Source organism: Cucurbita moschata, unplaced genomic scaffold (assembly GCF_002738365.1).
Source record: "Cucurbita moschata cultivar Rifu unplaced genomic scaffold, Cmos_1.0 Cmo_Scf00027, whole genome shotgun sequence".
In the NCBI taxonomy this organism is placed as follows: Eukaryota; Viridiplantae; Streptophyta; class Magnoliopsida; order Cucurbitales; family Cucurbitaceae; genus Cucurbita; species Cucurbita moschata.
In genome coordinates this window covers 2,880,839-2,906,665 of record NW_019268543.1, presented here as the reverse complement: position 1 = coordinate 2,906,665, position 25,827 = coordinate 2,880,839, and the positions used below count along the sequence as shown (strand labels likewise).

The 25,827-nt window shown below is 38.1% G+C and overlaps 5 protein-coding genes and 1 pseudogene across 6 annotated transcripts in view; 3 read left to right on the top strand and 3 right to left on the bottom strand.

Moving 5' to 3' along the window:
- Nucleotides 1-488: 488 nt before the first annotated feature.
- On the top strand, nt 489-4,835 carry LOC111462551 (annotated as a pseudogene).
- Nucleotides 4,836-5,360: 525 nt separating this feature from the next.
- Nucleotides 5,361-7,712, top strand: LOC111462544 (pentatricopeptide repeat-containing protein At1g09900-like). The gene has a single exon (XM_023106151.1). The coding sequence runs from the start codon at nt 5,612-5,614 to the stop codon at nt 7,418-7,420; it is 1,809 nt and encodes a 602-aa protein (XP_022961919.1). The 5' UTR covers nt 5,361-5,611; the 3' UTR covers nt 7,421-7,712.
- Nucleotides 7,713-8,546: 834 nt separating this feature from the next.
- On the bottom strand, nt 8,547-11,563 carry LOC111462549 (14-3-3-like protein GF14 kappa). The gene is made up of 4 exons (XM_023106156.1): nt 10,982-11,563; nt 10,404-10,526; nt 9,247-9,363; nt 8,547-8,794 (listed from the first exon to the last, which is right to left on the bottom strand). Exons 1-4 carry the CDS (start codon nt 11,477-11,479, stop codon nt 8,774-8,776), a joined length of 759 nt encoding a protein of 252 aa, XP_022961924.1. The 5' UTR covers nt 11,480-11,563; the 3' UTR covers nt 8,547-8,773.
- A 998-nt stretch (nt 11,564-12,561) lies between these two features.
- LOC111462373 (dnaJ protein ERDJ3B-like) lies at nt 12,562-16,223 on the bottom strand. The gene is made up of 5 exons (XM_023105908.1): nt 15,942-16,223; nt 15,718-15,795; nt 15,507-15,582; nt 13,050-13,123; nt 12,562-12,950 (listed from the first exon to the last, which is right to left on the bottom strand). The coding sequence occupies exons 1-5, from the start codon at nt 16,044-16,046 to the stop codon at nt 12,879-12,881; spliced, it is 405 nt and encodes a 134-aa protein (XP_022961676.1). The 5' UTR covers nt 16,047-16,223; the 3' UTR covers nt 12,562-12,878.
- A 679-nt stretch (nt 16,224-16,902) lies between these two features.
- LOC111462344 lies at nt 16,903-21,161 on the bottom strand. 2 transcript variants are annotated; one of them, XM_023105858.1, is made up of 6 exons: nt 20,756-21,161; nt 19,276-19,366; nt 18,920-19,074; nt 18,242-18,269; nt 17,828-17,936; nt 16,903-17,252 (listed from the first exon to the last, which is right to left on the bottom strand). In XM_023105858.1, the coding sequence occupies exons 1-6, from the start codon at nt 21,005-21,007 to the stop codon at nt 17,171-17,173; spliced, it is 717 nt and encodes a 238-aa protein (XP_022961626.1). In that variant the 5' UTR covers nt 21,008-21,161; the 3' UTR covers nt 16,903-17,170. The 2 variants fall into 2 exon arrangements, with proteins under 2 accessions (XP_022961626.1, XP_022961625.1); XM_023105857.1 differs by having other exon boundaries at nt 18,920-19,077; nt 20,756-21,158.
- A 904-nt stretch (nt 21,162-22,065) lies between these two features.
- LOC111462341 (rho GTPase-activating protein REN1-like) overlaps nt 22,066-25,827 on the top strand; it is a 16,794-nt gene continuing 13,032 nt past the window's right edge. Inside the window, exons 1-4 of the mRNA XM_023105853.1 lie at nt 22,066-22,351; nt 22,522-22,613; nt 22,816-22,893; nt 25,711-25,747. Coding sequence (XP_022961621.1) covers nt 22,584-22,613; nt 22,816-22,893; nt 25,711-25,747 — 145 coding nt within the window. The 5' untranslated portion in view covers nt 22,066-22,351; nt 22,522-22,583. The remainder of the gene's footprint in view (nt 22,352-22,521; nt 22,614-22,815; nt 22,894-25,710; nt 25,748-25,827) is intronic.

Here is a 25,827-nt window from a genome sequence, read left to right as displayed (position 1 = left end):
AAAAAAATATATTTTGACCTTATTAAATAAATTTTAAGTAAACAAACATATTTTGACTTCATTTAAAAAAAAAAAGAATAATTCACGTATCGTTGAATAATCGTTTAATCATTTAGATAATTGTTTAGACATTTATAAAATTGTGAAATTGAGTTTATAAGGCTTTATTAAATGAGTTATTTATTTATTTTGTAATTATTAGAATTAATATTAAAATCTGCTGTTTCTTACAAAATTCTTACACACAAGACCTCGAGAATTCAAAATATAATTTTTGTTATTATTTTTTTTAAATATGTGTAAGAAAAATAAAAATTCTCGTAAATTCCCGGAATCCAGCCAAAAGAAATTTCATTCGAATAATTATTTATTTATAATATATATATATATATATATATATATATATATATATATTATTTTTGTCATGAATTTAAATTAAATTTCTCCTAATTTTGATTTTTTATTTTTATTTTTTTATATATATATATAGAAAATTCATCCATTTCCGCTGCTTTGTTACAGTTTCACATCTTCTAAGACTGCTTTTGAAGCTGAATAAGAACAAAATTCCTTTGACAAACAGAGCCAAAAGAGAATCAAATCACCAACTTCGACGATTTCGTTTTATGCATTGTTCCATGCTTGCAAGCCTTATCGGCGACCGAGTTTCTGCAAAAGATTGAGTGAAAATGCTGAAATCGTGTTCTGGAGATTAGGATTTTTATTGCCGGAGCGGAGTTGATCGACGGCGGAGATGGTGGTTAGAAAAATCGGCATTTACGAGGTCGGAAGGACGATTGGAGAAGGTACTTTTGCAAAGGTGAAGTTCGCTCAGAACACTGAGACTGGTGAGAGTGTTGCTATGAAAATCCTCGACCGGAGCACCATTATCAAGCACAAGATGGTCGATCAGGTCTTTGTCTTCTCTCTAATCTTTGTTCTAAGGAGTGGAAATATGTTCGTTCTTATTCTTAGCAGAGAACTAGAGTTAAATTCAGAGGAATCGCTTTTGGAATTTGATTTATATGATCTCGTCATTGCTACTGCAGCTACCAATTGAAGCTGAGATAATGAAATTGAGTATGTATAAAGTTAGAATGTCTCATAGTTAGCCATCAAAACAGTATTGCCTGTGATTACATGCTTCAATGATTTCGACTGTTGAATTAGATGATATATAGTATCATACTGAATGCTAATGATATCAATTGAGTTAAAAGATTCAACTGAGCTTCATTTATACGTGGTTGGATGAAAGTCCCACGTCGGCTAATTTAGGGATGATCATGGGTTTATAATCAAAGAATACTATCTTCATTGGTACGAGGCCTTTTGAGGAAGCCCAAAGCAAAGCCATGAAAGTTTATGCTCAAAGTGGACAATATCATACCATTGTGGAGAGTCGTGTTCATCTAACATGGTATTAGAGCCATGCCCTAAACTTAGCCATATCAATAGAATCTTCAAATGTCGAACAAAGTATTGTGAGTCTCGAAGGCATAGTAAAAAGAAAAGGAGTCAAGCCTCGAAGGCATAGTAAAAAATGACTAAGACTCCAAAAGAAAAGGAGTCAAGCCTCGATTAAGGGTAGACGTACTTTGTTCGAGGGGAAGTGTTGGATGAAAGTCCCACGTGGGCTAATTTAGGGAATGAAGAGGAGAAAAATGAACTTTTGTTGTCTTGAAGTTTTTGAGTGTAGAGAAATTATTTGCCTGCTTTATACTGTTTGATTAAAGCTGCAAATATTATCGGATGGGGAATCTTACTGTTCTTGGTACAAACTCTATCCATCTGTAGCTTTTGTACTCTTTTCTCCTGAGTAGTGTAAATAATTGGTCGGTGATGCAACAGTTAGAAAAAAATTCATACACGGATGCTATCTTTGAAAAACAAAGTAACTGGCAGGTCTTTTGATGGATACTTGATTGAGCTAGACATTTTGTTCTTGTAATCTTATTGGAATGCAATCCAAAGCTTTTTCAATATTTGATCCTGTGAAGTTACTAGCGTTTCTTCCATCAACTGTTACTAATATTCTGCAGATAAAGAAGGAGATTTCTATCATGAAGCTTGTGAGGCACCCTTACGTTGTTCGTCTTCACGAGGCATGGATTAATTTTCTGAAGTATTTATTCTCAATTATTATTTTTAGCCTCTTGTCAAGAGCTTGGGTTTGAACTTCCTTTTTCTTGTTTAACACTGGATACAGTATCCATTTTGGCTTGTAGGTTCTTGCAAGCCGTACTAAGATTTATATAATCTCGGAGTACATTACTGGTGGTGAATTGTTTGACAAAATGGTGAGTAATTCAAATAAAGAGCATTATTGCTTAAGGAAGATGAGTTGCTTGAAGTTTTGAAACTATTGCTTATTTTATATCCCAATAGCTCATGATGTAATTTGTGATGTCCCATTAGTTGGGGAGGAGAACAAATCACCATTTATAAGGGTGTGGAAACCTTCCCCTAGTAAACGCGTTTTAAAGTCTTGAGAGGAAGCCCGAAAGGGAAAGCCCAAAGAGGACAATATCTGCTAGTGGTGGATTTGGCCGTTACAAATGGTATTAGAGCCAGACACCGGACGATGTGCCAGCCTTCTCGCTGTTCACCGAAGGGGGTAGACATGAGGCGATGTGCCAGTAAGGACGCTGGGCCCCAAAGGGGGGTGGATTTGAGGGCGATCCCACATCGATTGGAGGAAGGAAAGAATGCCAGCGAGGACGCTGGGCCCCGAAGGGAGGTGGACTGTGATGTCTCACATTGGTTGGGGAGGAGAACAAATCACCATTTATAAGGGTGTGGAAACCTTCCCCTAGTAAACGCGTTTTAAAGCCTTGAGGGGAAGTTCGAAAAGGAAAGCCCAAAGAGGACAATATCTGCTAGCGGAGGATCTGGACCGTTTCATAATCCATACCCTGCAGGTTCATCATGGCCGGCTTAGTGAAGCTGAATCCAGGAAGTACTTCCAACAGCTAATTGATGGTGTAGATTATTGCCACAGCAAAGGAGTATACCACAGAGATTTAAAGGTTTATTGGCTGAGCCCGTGGAGAAAATATTCTTGCTGAGATCTGGAAAAGAAAAAAAACAACAAGAATCTGATCATTTTCTTTTTTTCTTTGAGTAGCCTGAGAATAGCACCAGAGATATTTATGGTTGTATCTTAAAAGCATGTTAAACCAAAATTTTTATAAGTTGATGATGACATCTATAAGCTTACCTTTTGGTTCGATTCTTAATCACTTCATTCCTCATGTAGGTGCTCAATCACAAGGGTTATGATGGTGTGCTATGGCAGATGTTTGGTCCTGTGGGGTAATCCTTTATGTGTTGATGGCAGGATATCTTCCATTTGATGAGCTTGATCTCACCACGCTATATAGTAAGGCATGAACCTTTTTTCATGTTATCTTAAATCTACTTCACCTTTTATGTTGCATTTTCCATACAAACGTTGAAATGCTATCAACATCTATGTTGGGTGCAAAATGGGATCAATGCTATGGCATGATGGTTAATTTCTTGTGGTGGGGTGGTGTTGATCAAGCAGTGAGAGCCGTTAAGCTGTAAGACAATGTATTGTCATGTCTGTTTTGGTTGGATTTAATTTGGATATGAGAGGCTTTCATAGACTCTTTTAGGTTAACTTAAAATGAAATATCATTTCAACATGCACTTGAATGATCGACTAATATTGTCATTTCCCTTCAACAGATCGAGAGAGCTGACTTTTCATGTCCATCTTGGTTCCCTGTGGGGGCAAAACCCTTGATCCAAAGAATATTTGACCCCAATCCTTCAACTGTAAGTAAGCATTGCCGAACATGACGTGCTCTATGTTGTAAATTATCATAAGTTTTGATTTGATTTCGTTATTTAACTTAGATTTGATTTGATTATTTGAATTAGATTTAGTCATACTAGGGTTTAGTTATATATCGGGATTTGGGAGAGCTTTGGGAGTCACATTGTATTTGTTGAGTGACATATTGGTGAGAGACTTTGTAGTGTGATAGTGAGGCATTCACTTGTAACACTTGGATTTATTAGTGATTGGTTGCTACCCGTGAATGTAGGGGAATTTTTTTTCTCCGAACCACGTAAATATCTTGGTGTCATTGGTGTTGTGAGTACATTTGTTCCGCTTCCGACGCACAACACTCTATACGAAGCATTCGCTATGCCTTTACTTTACTGTCCAAGTGCGAGAAAAAAGAAAAAGTCCATTGTATCTGCTATGCATTTCTTCTTCCAATATCTGAATGATGGAACAAATTACCAGGACCTTAATGTTTTTATGTTATATTTCCATTTGAGCCAATAGATGTAGCAGACATTATGATTATTTAGTTCTATAAATGCTCTTGCAAGTTTCAGTACTGCAAAGCTAGAATGTCCTTCAAGTTTCATACCACATTATTGCTCAAGGAAAGAGACCTATTAGTAACTCATGATAGCCCTGTTTTCACTAATCCCTCATGAACTGATAGCAGGCTCATTACAATAGTGCACTAAGATTTTTCGTTGTTCTCATGTCCTGTTGCTATCAGTCTCGTTATTTTGGGTACTAGTACTTTCTGATAAGTTTCTCTTTTTGTTTGTGTAGCGTATTACCGTCGAACAGGTCAGAGAGGATGAATGGTTCAAGAAAAATTATATTTCTGTCAAACTTTTCGAAGACGAAGATGTTTACACCTGGATGATGTGAAGGATGTCTTTGATGATCCTGAGGTTGGTAAGGATTATAGTACTATATTGGCATTTGTGAACTGAGATTTATTGAACTCTGGGCATCCTTAAATTTGAAGATTAGTTAGGGATTCTATTCTTATTTTCATCTCATTCGTTGGCAAGCTCTTGTTGAAGATTATTGGGAGTGGGTCACATTGGTTAATTTAGTGGAAGATCATGAGTTTATTAGTGAATACTGTCTACATTGGTATGAGATATTTTGGGGAAGCCCAAAACAAAGCCATGAGAGCTTATGCTTAGAGTAGACAATATTGTACCATTGTGGAGATCCGTGATTCCGAACATCAAGAAATAGGGATTATGAGAATGACACTCTTGATGTTCGGACCGCACAAAAACACAGTCGATTTAGATGAACACAAAGAACAAGAGAGAGAAAATTTATATATCATTTACCATATATAATAAATATATAATTAAACTATAAATAATCATTAGACTCCGTAATATAAACTATATAATAAATTTACAGGTTGCATGTAAAATATAGATAATAAAAATGTGAAAGATAGATTGAAGATTGGACTTAATAATTAATTTGATAGGTGATTTTTTTTTATTTTTATCATCGTGCTTGCGTCATAATTATTTTCCTGGACGACGACAGGCCCAGAAAGTGGATAAGCAAACACGCCGCCTCCCCACTCTCCCACCTCCATTTTTCCCTCTTCAATTTTTACACTCTGTAAGTTTCCCCTTCTCTCATTCTCTCTTTTTGCAGAACCCCCAATCTCTGCCCTTTCATACACTGAAAGAACAAGGCCCCATCGGCCTCCACTTCTTCAATTTCTTCACAGTCGATTAAAGTGGATCTCTAAGGATCAAAACCCTTTTGTTCCCTCCAGGTTGAAGGAGGAGTATGGATATAACGTTACATGCAAAGCATTACACGGATGGATTCTGTTTGTTTCAGCGTCGCAGCACCAAAAATCGCGGCCGTAATGTTAGGGCCGAAAGAAGGGCTACTCCGGAGACCAATTCTGTTAGTTTTTTTGTGGGAGGAAAGGGGAAACCTCGATTTCTTGTTGTTCCTTCTGATTGTTCTGAAGAATCCTTTGTTCGTGCGGTTCTGAAGAATCCTTCGCAACAGGGGGAGAAAAATGTTCATACCCATTTGAATGGCTCTAGTTCTTCATCATTTTCTTCGAATCATTCGCAGAGTTTTGAGGAATTTGAGAACAATAATCATCTTCGTCGACTGGTAAGAAATGGGGAATTGGAAGAAGGGTTTAAATTCATAGAGGGTATGGTTTATCGTGGTGATATTCCTGATGCAATTGTGTGTACTAGTTTGATTCGTGGTTTGTGTAAAACTGGAAAAACTAGGAAGGCTGCTCGAGTTATGGAAATTTTGGAGGATTCTGGGGCTGTTCCTGATGTGATAACTTACAATGTTCTTATTAGTGGTTACTGTAAATCTGGTGAAATTGACAATGCTTTGAAACTTTTGGATCGAATGAGTATTTCTCCTGATGTTATTACTTATAATATAATCTTGCGTACGCTCTGTGACAGTGGGAAGTTGAAGGAAGCCATGGAAGTTCTTCATAGGCAGTTGCAGAGGGAGTGTTATCCTGATGTAATAACTTATACTATATTGATTGAAGCAACTTGTAAGGAGAGTGGAGTTGGGCAGGCGATGAAATTGTTAGATGAAATGAGGGAGAAAGGATGTAAGCCTGATGTTGTCACTTACAATGTTCTTATAAATGGGATTTGTAAGGAAGGAAGGTTGGATGAAGCTATTGAGTTTTTGAATGAAATGTCTTCCTATGGCTGCCAACCTAATGTGATTACTCATAACATCATCTTGCGTAGTATGTGTAGTACGGGGAGGTGGACGGATGCCGAGAAGCTGTTGGCTGAAATGGTTCGTAAGGGATGTTCTCCTAGTGTTGTTACTTTCAATATCTTGATTAATTTCTTGTGTCGAAAGGGGTTGTTGGGTCGAGCTATTGATATTTTGGAGAAGATGCCACAGCATGGCTGTACTCCGAATTCCTCGAGCTACAACCCGTTGCTTCATGGGTTCTGTAAAGAGAAGAAGATGGAGCGGGCGATCGAGTATTTGGATATCATGGCTTCGAGAGGTTGTTACCCTGATATTGTGACGTATAATACTCTATTGACTGCATTGTGTAAAGATGGGAAGGTAGATGTTGCTGTTGAGATACTGAATCAACTTGGTACTAAAGGTTGCTCTCCTGTATTGATTACATACAACACAGTGATTGATGGGCTATCAAAGGCAGGCAAAACGGAAGATGCTGTTAAACTTCTAGACGAGATGAAGGAGAAGGGACTCAAACCCGATATAATTACGTACTCGTCGCTCGTTGGAGGGCTGTGCAGAGAAGGAAAAGTTGATGAAGCAATTGCATTTTTCCATGATCTAGAAGAAGTTGGTGTGAGGCCAAATGTTATCACATACAACTCTATCATGTTAGGACTCTGTAAGGTTCAACAAACGGTTCGTGCCATCGATTTCTTGGCATCGATGGTTGCCAGAGGCTGTAAACCGAACGAGGCTTCCTACATGATTCTTATTGAAGGGTTGGCCTATGAAGGTTTAGCCAAAGAGGCATTGGAGTTGCTTGATGAATTGTGCTCTAGAGGAGTTATGAAGAAGAGTTCTGCAGAGAGGGTAGTGATCAAAAACTCTTTTTGATGTGTTTTTTTTACTGATTTCATCATTAAATCTACAAGGATGTGGGATTTTTTATGATCTTGGAGCCAAATTATGTGATCTGGGTAGAATCCAAAACCAATTTTGTAAGATAAAATCCTCAGCTCGAGTCAGATTTGATAAAGCTATCCTCCTTCGTTACTTTACATTATTATACATTGGATTGCTTTCCAATGGTGATAGTTCCTCCATTGATGAACTCCATGGAAACAGTAGCTGAAATTTCCACAGTTCTTTCCATTAGAATTTTGTTTTAAATATGCTTAAGAAACAATCTCAATGGTCACTGCAGAGCAGAGGTGTGGTGTCCCACATTGATTGGGGAAGAGAACAAATCACTATTTATAAGGGTGTGGAAACCTTCCTCTAGTAGACCTGTTTTAAAGCCTCAAGGGAAAGCCCAAAGAAAGCCCAAAAAGGACAATATCTGCTAGCGGTGGGCCGGATTGTTACTAATAGTATCAGAGCCAGACACCAGACGATGTGCCAGCCTTCTCGTTGTTCTCCGAAAGGGGGTAGACATGAGGCGGTGTGCCAGTAAGAACGCTGACCTCAAATGGGGGTGGATTTGGGGGCGGTCCTACATCAATTGTTGGAAGGAAAGAGTACCAGCGTCTTTACTGGGCCCCGAAGGGGGGTGGATTGTGATATCCCACATTGGTTGGTTGGAGAGGAGAACAAATCACAATTTACAAGGGTGTGGAAACCTTCTAAGAGTAGATGCGTCTTAAAGCCTTGAGGGGAAGCCCGAATGGAAAAGCCTAAAGAAGACAATATCTGCTAAGACGAGATGTACACAAAGAATAACCTCTGATTCCTAACAAGTGCAAGATAGATAGGGAGAGGCACACACCAGCAGCCAGACACCACTACTTACAAGGACACAATAATATCAAGAATGGACCCCCCAGCTAAAGCTTGAAGAAAAGCCTGAAACTAAACTGGCCTACCAGACACAAAAAGCCAATTTATGTGTCTCAATTAAACTGATAAAGTTAGACCTGTAACAGTTTTTCAATCATTCAGACAAACTATCCAGTCCTGTATAAAGCACGTTAATGGAGGTCACTCTAAATGCCATATTCCCGATAGATATCAGAACTTCAGATTAAGCAAGCAAATGAAGCTAAAAATGTGTTCTTCATTCTGATTCTTTTCAAGTAAAACCCACCAAATTTATGGATCAAGACATATCATTCACAGACTAATGCGTTTAATTTCCAAATTCACACATTTAAAATAGCTATTATAAGCAAATGACATTTGAAGCCCACCTCCATACACCCCCTTCCCCCCCCACAACCACAGGACAGGTGGTCGAGCTTATGGTGCCTTCTATGACTCGTCTAACTGGTCCTGCAAAGAGTCAATATCTAATGTTATGCCCTGATAATAAACGGGAGTAGGGACTGCAAATTGGGCTTTGTGGGGTTTTCTTCTGGAAAAAAATAAAAAATATACTTTTAGTTATTGAGTTTCTAGTATAATTTTTTCTACTAGAATTCAAAAGGTTACACTTTTACAAGTTTTGTTTGTCATTACTATTAAAATTAATTTTAAAAAATTTCACATCATAATTATTTTAAATTAATTAACTAAAAGTTAATGTCAAGTAATAAAATTGAGCATTAGTGAAAACTCAAGTAAAATGTAAAATATTGAAATGCAGGGACCAAATGGAAACTAAACTCAAGTAAAAATGTAACATTTTGAAACCGAGGGGACAAATAGATACTGTAATGAGGAATCAAAACGAAAAGGCATCCTTTCCTTCCTTTTTTTTTCCTGGGTGGATGGTATTTACTGACCTGCGCATCTGAAGTCCAGAGAGTGAGGTTGTCCCTCAATAGCTGCATGATGAGGGTACTGTCCTTGTATGATTCTTCACCCAAAGTATCTAGCTCAGCAATGGCTTCCTCAAATGCCTGATCAGAAGCATAAGAAATGATGAGTAACATACACGATAGACTGGGAAGCATAACGCTTGTAAGTGCACTTACACTACGGTCGAGGTGGATAATTTTACGGTTGTGCTGTGTCAAGCACGTTATAGCAAAAAAGGGGATATGAAAATAAACCAAAAGTGATATCAAGAAAATGTAACATGGGCAAACAGTTTCGAAGGTTTCAACCAACCGAGAATTTGTTCGATGAAACTTCAACAATGTGGCTAACAATTATCCACCATTGAATGTAGGAAAGAAAGTATCTCAAATTTACATCTAAAGATTATTAGGGGCATAGAGATTTTTTAAATCCAAATCCAACAGTTATTGGGACAGTCAAATTGTGATAGCCTCAACAAATAATTTTTCCAACTACATGCCTATTTATGTAGCAAAGTCATAGCAGAGTTCTAATCACGATAGAACACTTTAAAAGGGAGATGAATTGAAACATGAATCACATTCAGTCACAGATTCAATCATCTACGGTAGACATAACCAGCCTAATGACAGTATTTCACTAATAAGCATGATACATTCCTGAAAGCTGGACTTGAGTAAAAGAAGAGTGATACAGAAACAAATGCAACAATGTGAACTATTTGAATCATTGGTCAAAGAAGATGCATATTAAACAAACATGTCCAAATCTGCATATGCAAGCCTGCAATTGTAAGATCCACGTAAAATTGTTTCATGGGTGCAGAGGGATGTGTGATGCTAAACAAGTTTTAGGAGGAAGGTTCCTTGCAAACACGTTAAGCAAGTCACGTCAAGACAATAGCTTGACCAATTCGCCGCAGTAATAGTATTAGCTGACGCATTAGGAACACTTGATAACCGAGAAAAAATACAATATGACAAAGATCCATGAAACGAGGCCCCAGTGATCATGCAAAAGAGTGCCAGAATTAGCCCACGCTTCGTCTCAGAGATAAAACAAAGACGAGAAATAATGTACAACGGGCCATATGAACCAGAAATAGGTGAATGAAAACAAAATGAAGGATCAAATATACCTCCTTGGCCATGCTACAAGCTTTGTCGGACTGATTCAGAATCTCGAAGTAAAATACAGAGAAATTGAGTGCCAGCCCCAGCCTAATCGGATGAGTGGGTGCAAGATTTGCAGCTGCAACATCCTTCATAGCATAAAATTCAACAAATGCAAAACCAGAATTCAGAATAGTCCAATCTCAAGCACCCATATGATAGAATAAAAAAAAATCCTAATATGTCTTCATTAAATTTATTAAAATAAGCCACTAAGGAGGCGCGACATAGAAACGGTTTCTTGGAGACTGGAGATCCCACAAGAACAGCAATGAAGAACCGAGTAATAAATTAAAAAGAAAAACGTCTTCGATCTGAAACCAGGATAAATCAAGATTTAATTTCTGTGGAAGAAGAAGGCTGTAACTATCAACAGTAAGAGATGGATCGCATAAGTAGGGATGTTCGTAGCGGTACTATATCAGAATTCAAAGTCAATTCACAAGTCAAATGTCCAACTTCACAGGTCCATAAAAGCAGCACCAATTCAAAAATATCTCAATAATACCAAAAAAGAAGGAAAAGAAAGCTAAGCCAGAAGTACCTGAGCAGCCTTATAAGCCAGCATAGTATCCTCAGCAGCGGTTTTCCTCTCATCCCCAACCTTAAACTCAGCCAAATACCTATGGTAATCCCCCTTCATCTTCAAGTAGAAGACCTTAGACTCACTAGCAGTGGCGGAGGGAATAAGATTCGAGTCCAAAAGCTTCAAAATACTCGCACAGACCTCGGAAAGCTCAGTCTCAACATTTGATCTATAATCCTTAACAAGAACAACATGCTCTTCATTCTTACGGCTCTCCTCCTTCTGCTCGATGGAGGAGACAATCCGCCAAGCGGCTCGAAGTGAGCCAATCACGTTCTTGTAAGCGACAGAGAGAAGATTTCGCTCCTCCACAGAGAGCTCGGAGCCTGGGGTTGAACCAAGAACAAGTTTCTGCATGAACTGAACCATCTCCTCATATCTTTCGGCCTGCTCGGCAAGCTTTGCTAGGTACACATATTGCTCACGAGAGAGATTTTCCGGCACGGCGGTGGCCATTTCTGAACTCCGGCGAGCAGAAGAAAAGGATACAAAGAGAAAAGGAGAGGGATTAGCGTTTTCGCCGTGTGGTAAAGATCCGCGGGCGGCTTTAAAACCCAAAAAAAATAAAAAACAAAAAAAAAAGAGCTGTAATAGCCTGCGGCGGATGTAGAATAAGAGATAAGTGTGAGCCGTTGGATTAAAGGTAGTGACGATGACATCGAGGTGATTGAGGAGGATTGCCAGCTCATTTAAATGCAAGGAGAGAGAAAGCTGACACATCTTTTTCTATTGTTAATAATTTTCAATCATATTATGCGGTAGCGTTTCAATTAATTATGCCTCCATGGCAAGAAATGGAAGGATACCCTCCACGACATTGCCACGTCATTTATTTTCCTATTTTATTTAAAAAATCCACAAAATTAGCTCTAAAGAAAATAAAAATATTCGTTTATTGGCCAGTAATAATTATTCGTTTGGAAGAATAGCATTTTTTTTCATTCTTATAAAATTCATGAAATTATTATTAAAAACATTTTTTTTTCCTTCGAGTTCGAAAAATTTTAAGATAGAAAAATTTGTGCTTCTCTAAAAGTGAAAAAAAAAAATAGATGGCTACTACATTCATTTCATTCATAAAGACATTTCTTTTCACTAATAAATGCGTGAAAACAACTAAAATCAAACACAAAAAGTATGAAAAATTTATCCTATCATAAAGAGATTTCGAGGCAATAACTGTAACAGCTCCAAGTCCACCGCTAGCAGATATTGTACTCTTTAGAGTTCTTAAAACGTCTGCTAAGAGAGGTTTCCACATCTAAAGATGCTTCATTCTCCTCCCCAATTCCGGACTTCTCCTCAAAGTTTTTAAAACACGTTTGTTAGGAGAGGTTTCTACGTCCTTATAAAAAATGCTTCGAACATAAAATCTCACATTATGTCCCAACCTTAATCAACATCCATGCATACTCATTATGCAAATGGGTAGCACTCTTTTCCTGTCCCACAGAGAATTCTGAGGCTACAATATCAACAACTTCAAGAACAAACCATGAGAGATTGAAGGCCACAGATCAAGAACTTAAAAAGTAAAGTTTTCAGCTAAAATGGGAGCTCTTTATTGCAGATTCTGGGCATTTTTGGGCTTATTTCGTTCTATGCTCGAACTTGTTCACCCTGTTCATACATCAATGAAGAGTTGTTTCTTTCTTTATACAAATCTGAAGGGTTTCTGTTTTGATATTTATACAAAGATCAGAACAAAAGAAAAAATGGGTAGCAGAAAGGGGAAAGCATTGCCTCAGAGGTGCGCCGCTGGAGCTGTCATGTGTAAGCCAGATTGATAGAGAATAGGCCAAATGTTCCCATGTGTACCGACAGGGATGCTTAGGAAGAATGGAGTATATGTTTTTTACCCAATGGAATGCTTAATTCCGAGGCCATTACAAGTCAATATAAGCCCCTTGAAACGGTTGAGATATTCCTGCACAACACGTAATAATTTACAGACATAAGAATAATGGAAGGCGTGGTTTGGTGTGATTGTGGTAAAAAGTAGCAGAGAGGGGAGGGGATTTCTTACAACTACGGTGTAATCATATTTGTACAGCATGCCTTTGTTGTCGTATTCTCTCCTCTTGATGGGATCACTCAAAACTGTCCATGAATAATTGAAGTGGTTTGTGAGATTTAGAGATTATTAATTAAAAACCCAAAGCAGCCTGGACTAACAAAGAAAGAGAATGTGCATCTACTTTTTATTCCACGCCATAACTCAACCATAGATCTCCCATTGAGTCTGTGATGATGTAGAACAAATGGAGTTCCTCTAGATTGCTTTCTCAAGCATTCCCTTCATTGTTTTTAGTTTAAAATAGGTTTTCTACCCGATCCTTAGAGAATATGTGAGATCCGATATCGGTTGAGGGGAACGAAGTATTCCTTATAAGGGCGTGGAAAGCTCTCCCTAGTAGACACGTTTTAAAATCGTGAGACTGATAGTGATACGTAACGGGCCAAAGTGGACAATATCTACTTGCGGTGGGCTTAGGCCGTTGCAAATGGTATCAAAACCAGACACCAGACGGTGTGCCAGCGAGGACGTTGGGCGCTCAAGAGGGTGGATTGTGAGATCCCACATTGGTTGGAGATGGGAACGAAACATTTCTTATAAGGGTGTGGAAAGCTCTCCTTAGTAGATGCATTTTAAAACCGTGAGGCTGACGATGATATGTAACGGGCCAAAGTTGACAATATCTGCTAGCGGTGAGTTTGGGCTATTGCAAATGGTATCAGAATCAGACACGGGCGGTGTGCCAGTGAGGCTGGGTCCCCAAGGGGGTGGATTGTGAGATGTGGGAGAGGAGAACGAAGCATTTCTTATAAGGGTGTAGAAAGCTCTCTCTAGTAACCGCGTTTTAAAACCATGAGGCTAATGGCGATACGTAACGGGCTAAAGCGGGCAATATTTTCGTGGCCTCTCTAGTGCTTTCATTGTTCCTGATGGTAATCGTTTGTGCCTTAACCAGTTGAGCTATATAATAAAAATGGTAGAGAAAATAACCGTAGAATTGAAAGTGGGATCATCATCTTTGTGTTTTAAGCCTTGTAAAGTAACTTGTGAGCTTTTTTCCCATTTTCGTGGCCTCTCTAGTGCTTTCATTGTTCCTGATGGTAGTCGTTTGTGTCATCCGCACCCCCACCCCAACCCAAAAGAGAAAGTGGAAGAACCAAAAGTTTGTCATCTCCCACAACAACAAACCAGTAACATATCTGAGGTTCTCATACTAAGGGAAATTACTCAATTAAAATAGCAACGGCCCTAGGTTATCGTGCTCGACGAACAGACCTCCATAGACTTCTTTCCCACCATAACTACTACCATAAAGTCCCTCAAAGAATTCACTTTTCCATTACTTTTTTTCGTTTTATGAGAACTTTCCCATTCTTTTTTCTTTCATTTCTCTAAGTACTTGGGCTTCTAAGGCCTTCATGTTACCAATATAGAACCTTTGAACCTTTGAAGGCGAAGTCAGAAGTGCATGGAGCCAATTTGATTGGTACCTACTAACATTTTGTTGTCAGGTTAGGAAATCTTTGCGGTCCTCGACGTTTATCATGTTCTAAACTGTGGACTTTTGCCTCTTCACCATTATTTGACAGCCAAGAAACTCGAAGGGTTTGTAACGGCCCAAGGCCACCGCCAATAGATATTGTCCTCTTTGGGTTTTCACTTTCGCGCTTCCCTTCAAAGTTTTTAAAACACGTTTGTTAGGGAGAGGTTTTCACACCTATATAAAGAATGTTTTGTTCTCCTCCCCAACCGATGTGAGATCTCACAATCCACCTCCCTTTGGGGCCTAGCATCTTCACAGGCACTCATTCCCTTCTCCAATCAATGTGAGACCCCCCAGCATCCTTGCTAGCACACCGCCTCGTGTCCACCTCCCTTTAGGGCTTAGCCTCCTCCCTAGCACATCGTTCGGTGTCTGGCTCTGATACCATTTGTAACGGCCCAAACCCACCGCTAGCAAATATTGTCCTATTTGGCCTTTCCCTTTCAGGCTTCCCTTCAAGATTTTTAAAATGCGTTTGTTAGGGAAAGGTTTCCACACCTATATAAACAATGTTCTGTTCTCCTCCCCAACGGATGTGGGATCTCACAGTGTGATTCCCTTGTAAGCGACCACAAGGCCACTCGATTATGGAAGTCCACAGCCTACAATTACCATTGATATTTCGCAATCCCCTTGGCTAAAAGCTGATTCCTTGGCTCCTATTTGTACCATTTTTCCTCTAATGATATGTTCTTTGTCTCCAGTTTGTTTCTTTTTTTAATGGCAATTGCTCCTCCAAACCAAACATTACAAACGACACAATTTGTACTACTCCAGAGTGATCAAATAAAGCACACACCACCCAACTCACGAATGACGAGTATACATGATCCCTGACTAAGACGTGCGATGAAAAATGCAGTCAAACCTGTAAAGTAATGCGAGCAGTAAAATGCATTAGAAACTAAAAGCTGGAAACCGACCTTGATAAGCCTCATTTATTTCCTGAAATCTGGAAGTGGCACTATCCTGATCTTTGTGCTTATCAGGATGCCATTTCTGCAGGGAACCAATTCCAAGTACCGGTTGAGATTATCACCCACAAACAAGAATACTGAAATGAGAACCAAATCAAAATGGATAACCAAAAAACAAGCAATGGAGATAGAGTGGAGAGAACACGAATTCACGAACCAGAGCCAGCCGAATGTAATTGGCCCGAATATCATCATCGGTTGCATCGTAATCCACCTCCAACGTCTTGTAATAATCCTAAACCGGAGCAAAACTCATAAAAGTTCATCAATATGGAAAAATACCCAAAACCATCACAAAACCCTAGTTAGCTTCACAAGAACAATAAAAACACTTGGAAGATGAAGAGAATGATGTACGAAATGCTCGTAAAGAGCAATCACCTTAGGTTTAATCGCGGCGGCGAAGAAATCGAAGTCAATAAAGGATTCTTGATCGGATTGTGGCAGATCGGAGCCCGGCAAGCCACTGTGCCTATCGTCCCACATCGCAACGCAGCAGAGAGAGAGGGGGAGAGTGAGTGAGAGGTGGAGGAGGGTGGGGGCTTGAGATAATATTGGGAGTGGGTCGTGGCCGATGGATTAAAGCGATTGGAATGTGGTCGGTGGTCCGCTGGCTCGTCCACGTTGTCTTTTGAGTTTTTGTGCTTGTCGACATGCCGCGTACTTCCGAGCTGAGTGTCAAAGTGACTTGAAAATATCGTCCATAATAATTCAAATTTCTATTTATTTGGTTTCAAATTTTTATGTTATATAATTTAGTATTTCTTCATGATTTTAAAATATTTTTAAACCACTCAACTAGCATGATTTAAGTTGTGTAGAACAAAATAACTCGATTATGACGAATTTCATAAAAGAAAAACTAAACACGCATACCTATGGGGAGGATAAGGAAACAAATCTCGGGTATGAACAACCTTGTGTGTCCTTGAATAGATGGTCAAGTAATCGGTTGCATCACATATTGGACCATAGGTAATGTGTAGGGCTAACTAGACCTATCACGAGATAAAACTTATATCCCTAGAGCTCCCCTGATAGGAGAAATACAATCCTATTGGATTTGAACAAATATTTGACATGTATCGTTGCATCATGTATTGGACCATTGATAGGTTCACTTTTATCGTTTAGTTCTTGAACTTTCGCTTGTGTATTGATCTAATCTCTAAACTCTAAAGAATGTTTAATCAATCCCTAAACTTTCATATCGAACATTCACTTCAAATTCATGAACTAGACCGGGAATTGCAAGTTTATAATCTCATTAAACACGAATTTGAATGTTTGGAAAATCTACTGGATCGAGTACAACATAGCAGAAAGCACAGGACAATCTCAATTTGGGAAACATAAATCTCTATCAACAATATTGCATAAGTTGCAGTGCTTGCTTCCATGTGGGAACAAGCTACAAATAATAGTTTTTGGCATAGATACAGAAATCTCATCCAATAATAACAAGATCCTAGCAGAATAGAAAAGATATCTACACGAGTGTATTCTTCAAGGAACTAATCAATCTGGGCATGCAAGAATAAGCCTAAAGAACAACAAATTTTCTTTCGGATACTGCACTTGAGCAGAGCATATTTACATAAGAAGGTATGTTAGAGAAGCTTTGATATTACTTGGCAGGAAGTCCAGAAGGCTTTAGAAGCAGCACTTAGAATCACAGGGTTCTGGTATAGCCTGTGCATATCAGTTGCAGGAAGTATCAGAAGAAGAGAAATATATTGCCTTTTCCAGTTTCAAAGGAAGGAATTCAAATGTTAAACCTAATATGCATACAGATTCTCTATAGTGATGTAAATACAAGGAAAAACAAATAAACAAAAATCCTTTAGTATGAACATGAATATGTGAAACATGAAATTTAAGGACAATGTTATATAGTTCAACTGGTGGCATCGAATTGCCACAGCATACGGGCAGCTCTTGATGCTCATCCAGGTTATACTAAAAGAATAGCATTAAAAGAATAGCACCATCGCAGAAAAACAATATTGGATATGACCAATATGAGCATATGAGCATAATTCAATGGTAACTGATATCTACTCATTTTGAAGTCAGAGGTTCAAATTTCTATACCTCGCATTCGTTTGTTTGTCCTCGGGGTAAAAAACAAGAACACTTTAAGGGAGCACATCAAGCAACACCATTTTTAATTGTCTTAGTGGTCCATACAATGAAGAGTAATCGAATGGTAAATGCAATAACTTTTTTATATGATATTATTCAGTCAAACCAGTTGATTAACATACCCAACTGCAGTAGCTCCCCAGGATGCCACATTATAAATGACCTTGCTTCCATCCCACGCCTTCCGGAGTTTGCCTTTTCTTTTCTTCACTGAGAATGTTTTGCAAAGGGCTGCATGAGATTCAAGATATAATCAGACCAGAACCAAATTGCTTGAAGTGTAGTCTAAATTCCAATATGAAAAGAGTGTAAATTTTTTTAAAGAAATTCAACATGGACCCTCGGAACATATTCATCCACAACATTGATCGGGATCTACTTGGAACGGGTGGGGTTGATGGGTTGAACCAGCTTCCAATTGAAATTCAATGCCTTTATTTGGGGGACAAGCCCACATTACTGAGCTTTGCAACATTGATTGGGATCTACTGAAATCTAAAAACATCATCTCAACAAGAAAGTGCGGCAAGACTCACCATTCTGAAGTTGGTTAGGTGACAATTCCTGCAAAACAATGAGATCCAATGAAAACGTTGATTGTAGGCACATAGCTCATAGAAATAATGCTTCTTCTAAGACCAGATAGACATGAAAGATAAATTGCCAGTTGCCACAGCCCTGGGCTAGTGTGAAATCAGGGGTCAAATTAAGAAATCAATGTGCTATACTATTTATTACCGAAGGCTTAGGCTTCTATGGGACCAGCTGAACATGAGGTGCCCCTATCGAGCACCGATCGATTCAAATTTTAAAAGCTCTTGTTGGAAAGAATTTTATCTAACATAGAATAGCCTGATAGAATATAGAGTAAAGAGGCTCTCTAAGTCTTTTATGGGCTTGAGGCCTGAGTTCGAGAATGTTAGATCCTCAATTCAACATTGAGTTACTCCACTAAACATTGGGAGAGCTCTTTCTGACGTGAGATCCAAGGAGACTCAACTTGAGCCCCAAAACTAGGTTGGGTTCTTTTTGGTATTTACAAGAACTGGATGAGAGAATTATAATTTCTCAAACTTTAACCATTATATACTTATCTTGGGGTATTGTAAACCAAGACACTTAAAACTACCAACACCCAAATTTCTCCAACACCCAATTTTTGGTATTTATAGCACATATGTATGTGTGAGAGAGAGAGAGCCATGTGAGTATACCTTGGTTTCCTTTAAGGACAATAAGTATGCAGCCATGAAACAAGCAATGCCATCGACTATATCCTCTTGCTTCACAACGATGTAACCTTCTTGATCTAGAGCATCACCACTTTCCCATAGATCCACATCACTGACCACGTCCCAAGAACTGCATTCTTCTACCATTACAAAGAAAAGGAATAAAAATAAAATGAAATGAATAATAATCAACCACCAATCATGCCATAAATAAAACAATATTTTCATCTCAAATGAATGAGAAGGTCCTGTAAATTCTAAATTTCTATCTTCACATGCACGAACTACAATCTGTTTGCAATTCCTTAATAAAGTCTGGTTAAGTTCTGAAGATATACCAAAAGTGTTTAGTGGAACTGATGCTCGAGCATCCTCTAGCTTTTCAAGAAAGTCACGGCATTCAACTTTAGATTTAAGTAGATCACACAACTGCAGAAAGATGTTTTCAAGTCAATGCCATGGATCATAAAATTTAAATACAAATTGAAACCAAATTCCAATATAAACAGCATGAAACCCATATAAAAAGAATTTCAGACATCCAACTCCATCCAAGAATTTATCAGGTAGCTAATACTAACAGCTAAGTTTTAGAGTACCCCTCCTTTTGATTACTTGCAACTGGAGGGCTTATCCATGAAATTTTATGTAGGTGGTATTTAAGGGAAAAGGGAAGTGTTCTTCGCAATTGTCCTTGAACTTCCATCTTTTTCAATGAAATCCTATTTCTTATTAAGACTGAAAGTGAATGGATGGAGGCTACTAGCTTTCACTTTGCAGGAAAAAGGCATTAAGAGGTTGTTGTTTTCACATTTTCTCCAAATGAATGATATTGTGAGATCGCATATTGGTTGGAGAGGGGAACGAAACATTCCTTTTAAAGGTGCGGAAATCTCTCTCTAGTAGATGCGTTTTAAAACCCTGAGGGGAAGCCCGGAAGAGAAAGACCAAAGAGAACAATATCTGCTAGCGGTGAGCTTGAGCTGTTACAGATATTACTTGCATTGGCACGTGATTCAAACATCCTCGAAAAACACCTAAAGAAGTCGTTGTATTTCACATTTTCTCTACCTAGTTGAGTTGCGCCAATTACACCTCCCAAAAAAATGAAAACAAATTTCCCATCAACGTGACCATGCCCACGAACAGTCCTCGCTGATGCCAATTACATGCATAAGAGACTTCAATGGAAGAATAAACAAACAAATCCTGAAAGAACGATGAACATAAAACGATTTCCACGATGAATTACTTCCAGACAACTTCAAACCAATCATTATAGGCAACTTCAAAACCAATCCTTATAGGCAACTTCAAAACCAATCCTTATAGGCAACTTCAATAACAATCCTTATAGGCAACTTCAAATCAATCTTACACCTAACTCGTCACTGTATAACAGTAGAGTAGAGCATCCTCAAGCTGAACCAGAAAAAAGTACCCATTGAGTTGTGAAGCATCCATAGAAAGAACTTCGATTCCAGCAGATGACAAACTACCATACGCTAATACATCAAAATCATAAGTCGTTCATCTCATCTGGTATTCAATCTCACATAGCAGTACAAAACAAATAAGAAAAATGCACAGAATTTCTAAACTCACTCATATAGCATCTTCAAAGTCATTATTCTAAGTTCTTCTAAATCAGAAACAGTAGAAATCAAGCCAACATTCAGCAAAGAATTCCCAGCTAAAAACCTCACACGGCAGCCCGTAATCATTGTGCTAAATAACCCTAACTCAGATACAATAAAATAATTCTCAGTTAAAATCCCCGAAACTACAAAAAATTGGATCCATAGGAAACCCCCATACCTCGTCGGCTTCTCGATCACCCCGCACAGATCCCGAAACCTCTCCGTGCTTTTCATCTTCATATTCATCCCCCTCGTTTTCATCGACACCGCTGGAATCGTTCAGCGATTCGAGAGATCTCTGACACTGCTCCAGCACAGCCTGCAGAGTCTTCTTCTTCACGCGAATCCGATCACCAGTCGAGCCCTCTAAATTCCTCCTCTTATTATTGTCGAAAAAATCCGAGTTCGATCCAGACACCTCAAGCTCCATGCTCTAGCGAGAAACAAGCTCCGTTCGATCTCCAAAGACGATTGTTCCTTTGCTAGAAAGCTATGAGGATCGTCTTCTCTTAGTTCTTTCCCATCTGATGATGAACTTGGTAGGCCGACAGATTACATAAATGTCTACTTTTCTCGATACCATATAATACCACTTTCGATGTTTGATTAATAAATGTTTGGTATTTTTATTATAAAATTAGTTTGATGGTTTTTTTTCCCGCTAAATAAATAAAAATATTGTTCAACCTTTTGCTTTCTCTTTAAAAAAAATATATTTCTAAATTAAAAAAAAAAGTTTAATTATAATTTTAAACTCTTAACAAATTCTCAAAAATACTTTTATACATTAAAAAAATAATAATACATAAAAATATCATTAATATCTCAAAATATTCTTTTAACTTAAAAAATATTAAGAATTAAAAAATATATAAATAAATACCTTCAAATATCTTTTAAAAATTAAAAAAATATTATTATCATGAGTATGACGGTTAAAAATATTTTTTTCTTTAGTATTACAATTAAAAAATACTCATCAACTTTAAAAATAATATTAAAAAGTTTAGAGATAATCTATAAAATTTCTAGAGTCGATTTTCGTTTATATATTAACATTAAAAAGTTTTTAAAATTTGTTTTATAAATATTAAGAATTTTACTGTTACATTTAAAATTTCATCTGCATTTCTCAAGTTGGTATTAATAAAACTTTCTAAAATTTAATAATATTTTTTAAATAAAATATTTTTAATCTAAAAATAATATTAAAGAGTTTTTACATTTTTTTAACTATAAAAATACTATTGTATTTTTTAGAGTATTTTTAGATATTAATTTAGCTTTTCTTTTAAAATATAATCTAATGAAATATATAGTAGCGGTATCCACGTCAGACCCGGCAAGCGTGGGTCCCACAATATCCCTTCCAGTGCTCCCTCAAACACGGGAACAAAACGGCCACACCGGACAAACCTCCAAAAGGAGGGGCAGTGGAGAGAGGGAAAAAAAAGTCAGAAGGGCGAAATTACGGAAAAGCCCTTCGTCTATTTCCCACCAACACGTTCGTAGCGCAGAGAAGGACCAGGAATTGGGGAGACGTGTACAACTGCCGCCCCATCCGGAGACTCCGCTCCGGATGGCGCTTGCTTGACCTCCGGACTTCCGTTGAGGAACATTTCTGGCTCAATCCATCACAAGAAGAGAGAGAAAGAAAAAACAGAAGAACGAGAAAGCCACAAGTCTCTGTTGCATCTTACGCTTCTTGGAGGGAAAAAAAGAAACAAAAGTTATTTCCCTCTCTCTTTTGCTCTTTTCAAATTGACTACAAGAGGTATTGTTTCCGATTCGGTTGTGCTTTGGAATCGTTTTAATAATCGTACATTGTTGTTTTCGTCTCGCGGAATGAAACGCATGATGTCGTAAGCTTTGATTCTGTTATATCTGGTTTATCTGCGGATGTTTCTGCTGCATTTTGATAATGATGATCAGTAGTTGTTGCAGTGATTTTCGGTCGATTGATTTGATTGATGATTGATATGGTGCTCTGATTTGGAGATACGACGATGGCTAACCGAAACGCCGAACAGTCTCAGGTTTTGTATTGTGTTTAGTTATTGGCTTGGTTAGTTTGTTGTTTTAGCATTAAGCGCGCCGGATTTTTAATTGTTTTCTCCTTTTGGATTACGAATGTTCGTGTTATTTGTGTTGAGATGTGTGCGTACGGGTTGTTGGAAGGGGTAGAATGTGACGTTTGAATTGGGGAATTGAAATCTATCTTGTGTTGTTGTGGTGTAGGGAGAATGCGGCAGTCCTCCGTCTTCGCCACCTCCCCCTCCGGACGATCCTTCTGCTGGTTCTCGTGTTGGCAACACGGTAGGTTTTATTTCTGTATTTCTTTTTGCACTTTGGATGTGATTTTTATGTCTCCAGTGTCCGTCTCATTTCGTCAATTGCTCGATGTTGAGATTTCATATATAGGCTCCTGATCTCGCATAGTATGCGCGCTGAGCATTAACCCCATTGCTAAAGTAACGAAAATAAAGAGCGAACTTAATTTGGCTTGGCGTGTGATGCAATTTTAGGGGCAGAAGAAAATGAAAGCTATGGGAATACTTGCAAAGCAACTCTAGGAATTAGTATTTGGTGGTTTTCTTATTTCCTGGAACGACAGTCGTTGGAATCTGTTTAACGTCTTACCTTATGAGAAGAGTGAGAGAAACGACCGCTAGTTGGACATGCAAGAACATTAACTGAGGATGAGAAGCTGTTTGTTAAGCAGTCGGCAATCCGATTCAACGAGGCGACATACTGAAGTTGGACTTGATTTTGCCGCGTTCAATCACAAACCAGATGGATGCCAATTGGACATGTTTAGTGAACGGGGAACCCTGTATTTGAAGCTATAGCATTCATTCCCATGTTGTCACATCATATATCTGGTGTTTAAGAAAGAGGGAATTGAATTAGTATTATTATTTTATTTTTATTTCATATTTTTTTTGGAGGAGGACCTGACCGTCGATCCAAAACCAATGGAAGTTACTGAAAGCTAGAACATAAAAGAGATGAGGGAATTAAATTCCATGCAGGAAAGACGACAACCACTTCAGCTTCTATTAAGTATTTGGAAGTGCATAATATCCACTCCTTACCGGATCCATCCACCTCCTTTTGTTTCTTCGAAGATCAAGATAAGAGCTGCTTATGCAGCAATAGCTTGAGTGTTGTTGTGGAGCCATAGTAGAGGAGAAGCAAATCAACGCTACAAGGAATTTCTTTTAAGATTAAGATAAGAGCTGCTAACGCAGCATTAGCTTGAGTGTTGTTGTTGAGCCATAGTAGAGGAGTAAATCACACTACAAGGAAAAGAAAGATATTCTAAGACTACACAAGCATGGTTAAGAAAACTTAAAAGAATGGGATAGTCATCACCTATATCAACAACGTGTACCTCTTTTTTTCATGACCTACGAAGACTTCCAAAGTTAATATGTTTGCTTGGAAAATTTTGATATTGAGTGATCACCTAGAGAATTTGTTTAGAACCAGGGACAACATATTGAAAAGACATGTATTGATTTGTAAGGACAATTTTCATAAATCAAGTCAACCGATAGAGGCTAAGTCACAAAAGATGCAAAAAAGAAAAAAATGTCAGGTCAGTAGATGTCCGATTTAGATTTTGCATCTTGGTCCAAATTTTGGGCATGAGGCAGTATAGTTGGTTCCTTGGCACTAGCAAGATATGCTCTAGTACCAAATAGAATGCAAGATGGAAAAAATAGGTTATGGAATTCACATAAATTGAGGATTGATTCGGTTATATATATATTTGGTAAGAAACCGAACTTTTATTGAGAAAGAATGAAAAGAATACAAGGACATGCAAAAAAGAGTTCTATCAAGACAAAAAAAAGCAAGAAAGAGCACAAAAGTAACTACAAAGAGAGGCTTCAATCCATGTCAAGTGTAAGCCATTAAAGCTCAACCATCATTCCATATCGACTACATAAAATGGCCCCATAGTAGTGAAGTTCTTCCTCCTGACTTCTTCAAAGAATGCACCATTGCGAATGCAACACAAAGGAAGAATGACTTTGAGCCTGCCACATGAAAGAATTTGATTTTCTTTGGAATTTTCCTTTTCCAGATAGCAGCAGAAGTAGAAATAACCTGAACCGGAGAAGGGACAAACTAAAAATGTAAAAGGGATCGAGAGAAGAAGCCTTCCTAAGGAGTCCAAAATCTAGAGCCCCTTCTCCTGGTCTTGCAAAAGGGAAAGAAAAAACGCTACATCAATCGTTAGAAAGAGAATGACTGAAGACCTAGGGTATCAAAGATGAAGGATTTGACAGAGAAGGTAGAATCAAAACCACCAAGTACAACTTCTTTTGAGAGAGGGGAAATAAATGAGGAAACAACTCACAAGAGAGTTTCTCACCAACCCAACAATCTTCCCAAAAATGAACTTTTTAGTCTTCTCCAATGAAGCATATGATTAACTGAAAGAAGAAAAAGAAATCAGATGTGATAGTTTTCCAGAGATTTTTCAAGGTCTCTTAGACCCACTACTTGCCACCCAATCAAAAGGATGTGGGTCATATTTACTCACAATAACTTTGTATCATAAAACATCAAGCTTCGTGAAGAACCATCGCAACCATTATGCTTCCAATCTCTAATCCACCTTGTTCCACACGCTTCTCCACTAACTCCCAGTGACAGAGTTTTTTTGCTAATAAAACGAACTTTTAGCAAGGCTGCCACTGAGAATGTTAGATGTAATAGTACAAAAAGAAAAAAATATATAGAGAGAGAAGAATGTTATACATTAGCTGTAATGATCGAAGAGCAAGATTACTGAGTTTTGCAGGGATCAGGCGAAGTGTTTAGGGATTAGCGTTTAGTGGCTTTGCTACTAAGACCAACACCGTTTATTGCATCTGCTTTAACAATGAAAAGAACATTTTCTGTTTGCCAGCCTATAGTTTCAACATTGATTGAATCTGAAAAGTGCCAAGACTTCAGTCGGTAACAAGGAACATTTCAGAAGGCGCAACTTAATTAGCAATATATGTTGTTATCTCTTTATCACGTGTAGCAGGGTTTTTTTTCCATGTATATTTTATTGTTGTATTTTGTGGAGTAAAATTTTAGGCTACATTACTTAAGTGTTTAACTGTATTGCAGGTTTTCAAGAGTGGACCACTTTTCTTATCATCTAAAGGTGTGTTTATTTGATTTTTTTATTCCTAGAACTTGGGAAAGTTAACTCATCAATGAATTTCATCCCCCCCCCCCCCCCCC

Coding starts and splice junctions, on each gene's coding strand:
- LOC111462544 (XM_023106151.1), top strand. CDS start 5,612: ATGGATATAACGTTACATGCAAAGCATTACACGGATGGATTCTGTTTG.
- LOC111462373 (XM_023105908.1), bottom strand. CDS start 16,046: ATGTGGGACGATAGGCACAGTGGCTTGCCGGGCTCCGATCTGCCACAA. Junction 15,796..15,941: donor CCGCCGCGATTAAACCTAAG/GTGATTGCTCTT, acceptor GCTCCGGTTTAG/GATTATTACAAGACGTTGGA. Junction 13,124..15,506: donor AATAAATGAGGCTTATCAAG/GTCGGTTTCCAG, acceptor ATTCATGGACAG/TTTTGAGTGATCCCATCAAG.
- LOC111462549 (XM_023106156.1), bottom strand. CDS start 11,479: ATGGCCACCGCCGTGCCGGAAAATCTCTCTCGTGAGCAATATGTGTAC. Junction 10,527..10,981: donor TGGCTTATAAGGCTGCTCAG/GTACTTCTGGCT, acceptor TATGCTATGAAG/GATGTTGCAGCTGCAAATCT. Junction 8,795..9,246: donor TCTGGACTTCAGATGCGCAG/GTCAGTAAATAC, acceptor GACTCTTTGCAG/GACCAGTTAGACGAGTCATA.
- LOC111462344 (XM_023105857.1), bottom strand. CDS start 21,007: ATGGAGCTTGAGGTGTCTGGATCGAACTCGGATTTTTTCGACAATAAT. Junction 19,078..19,275: donor AGTTCCACTAAACACTTTTG/GTATATCTTCAG, acceptor TTGTAATGGTAG/AAGAATGCAGTTCTTGGGAC. Junction 17,937..18,241: donor ACCTAACCAACTTCAGAATG/GTGAGTCTTGCC, acceptor AATCTCATGCAG/CCCTTTGCAAAACATTCTCA.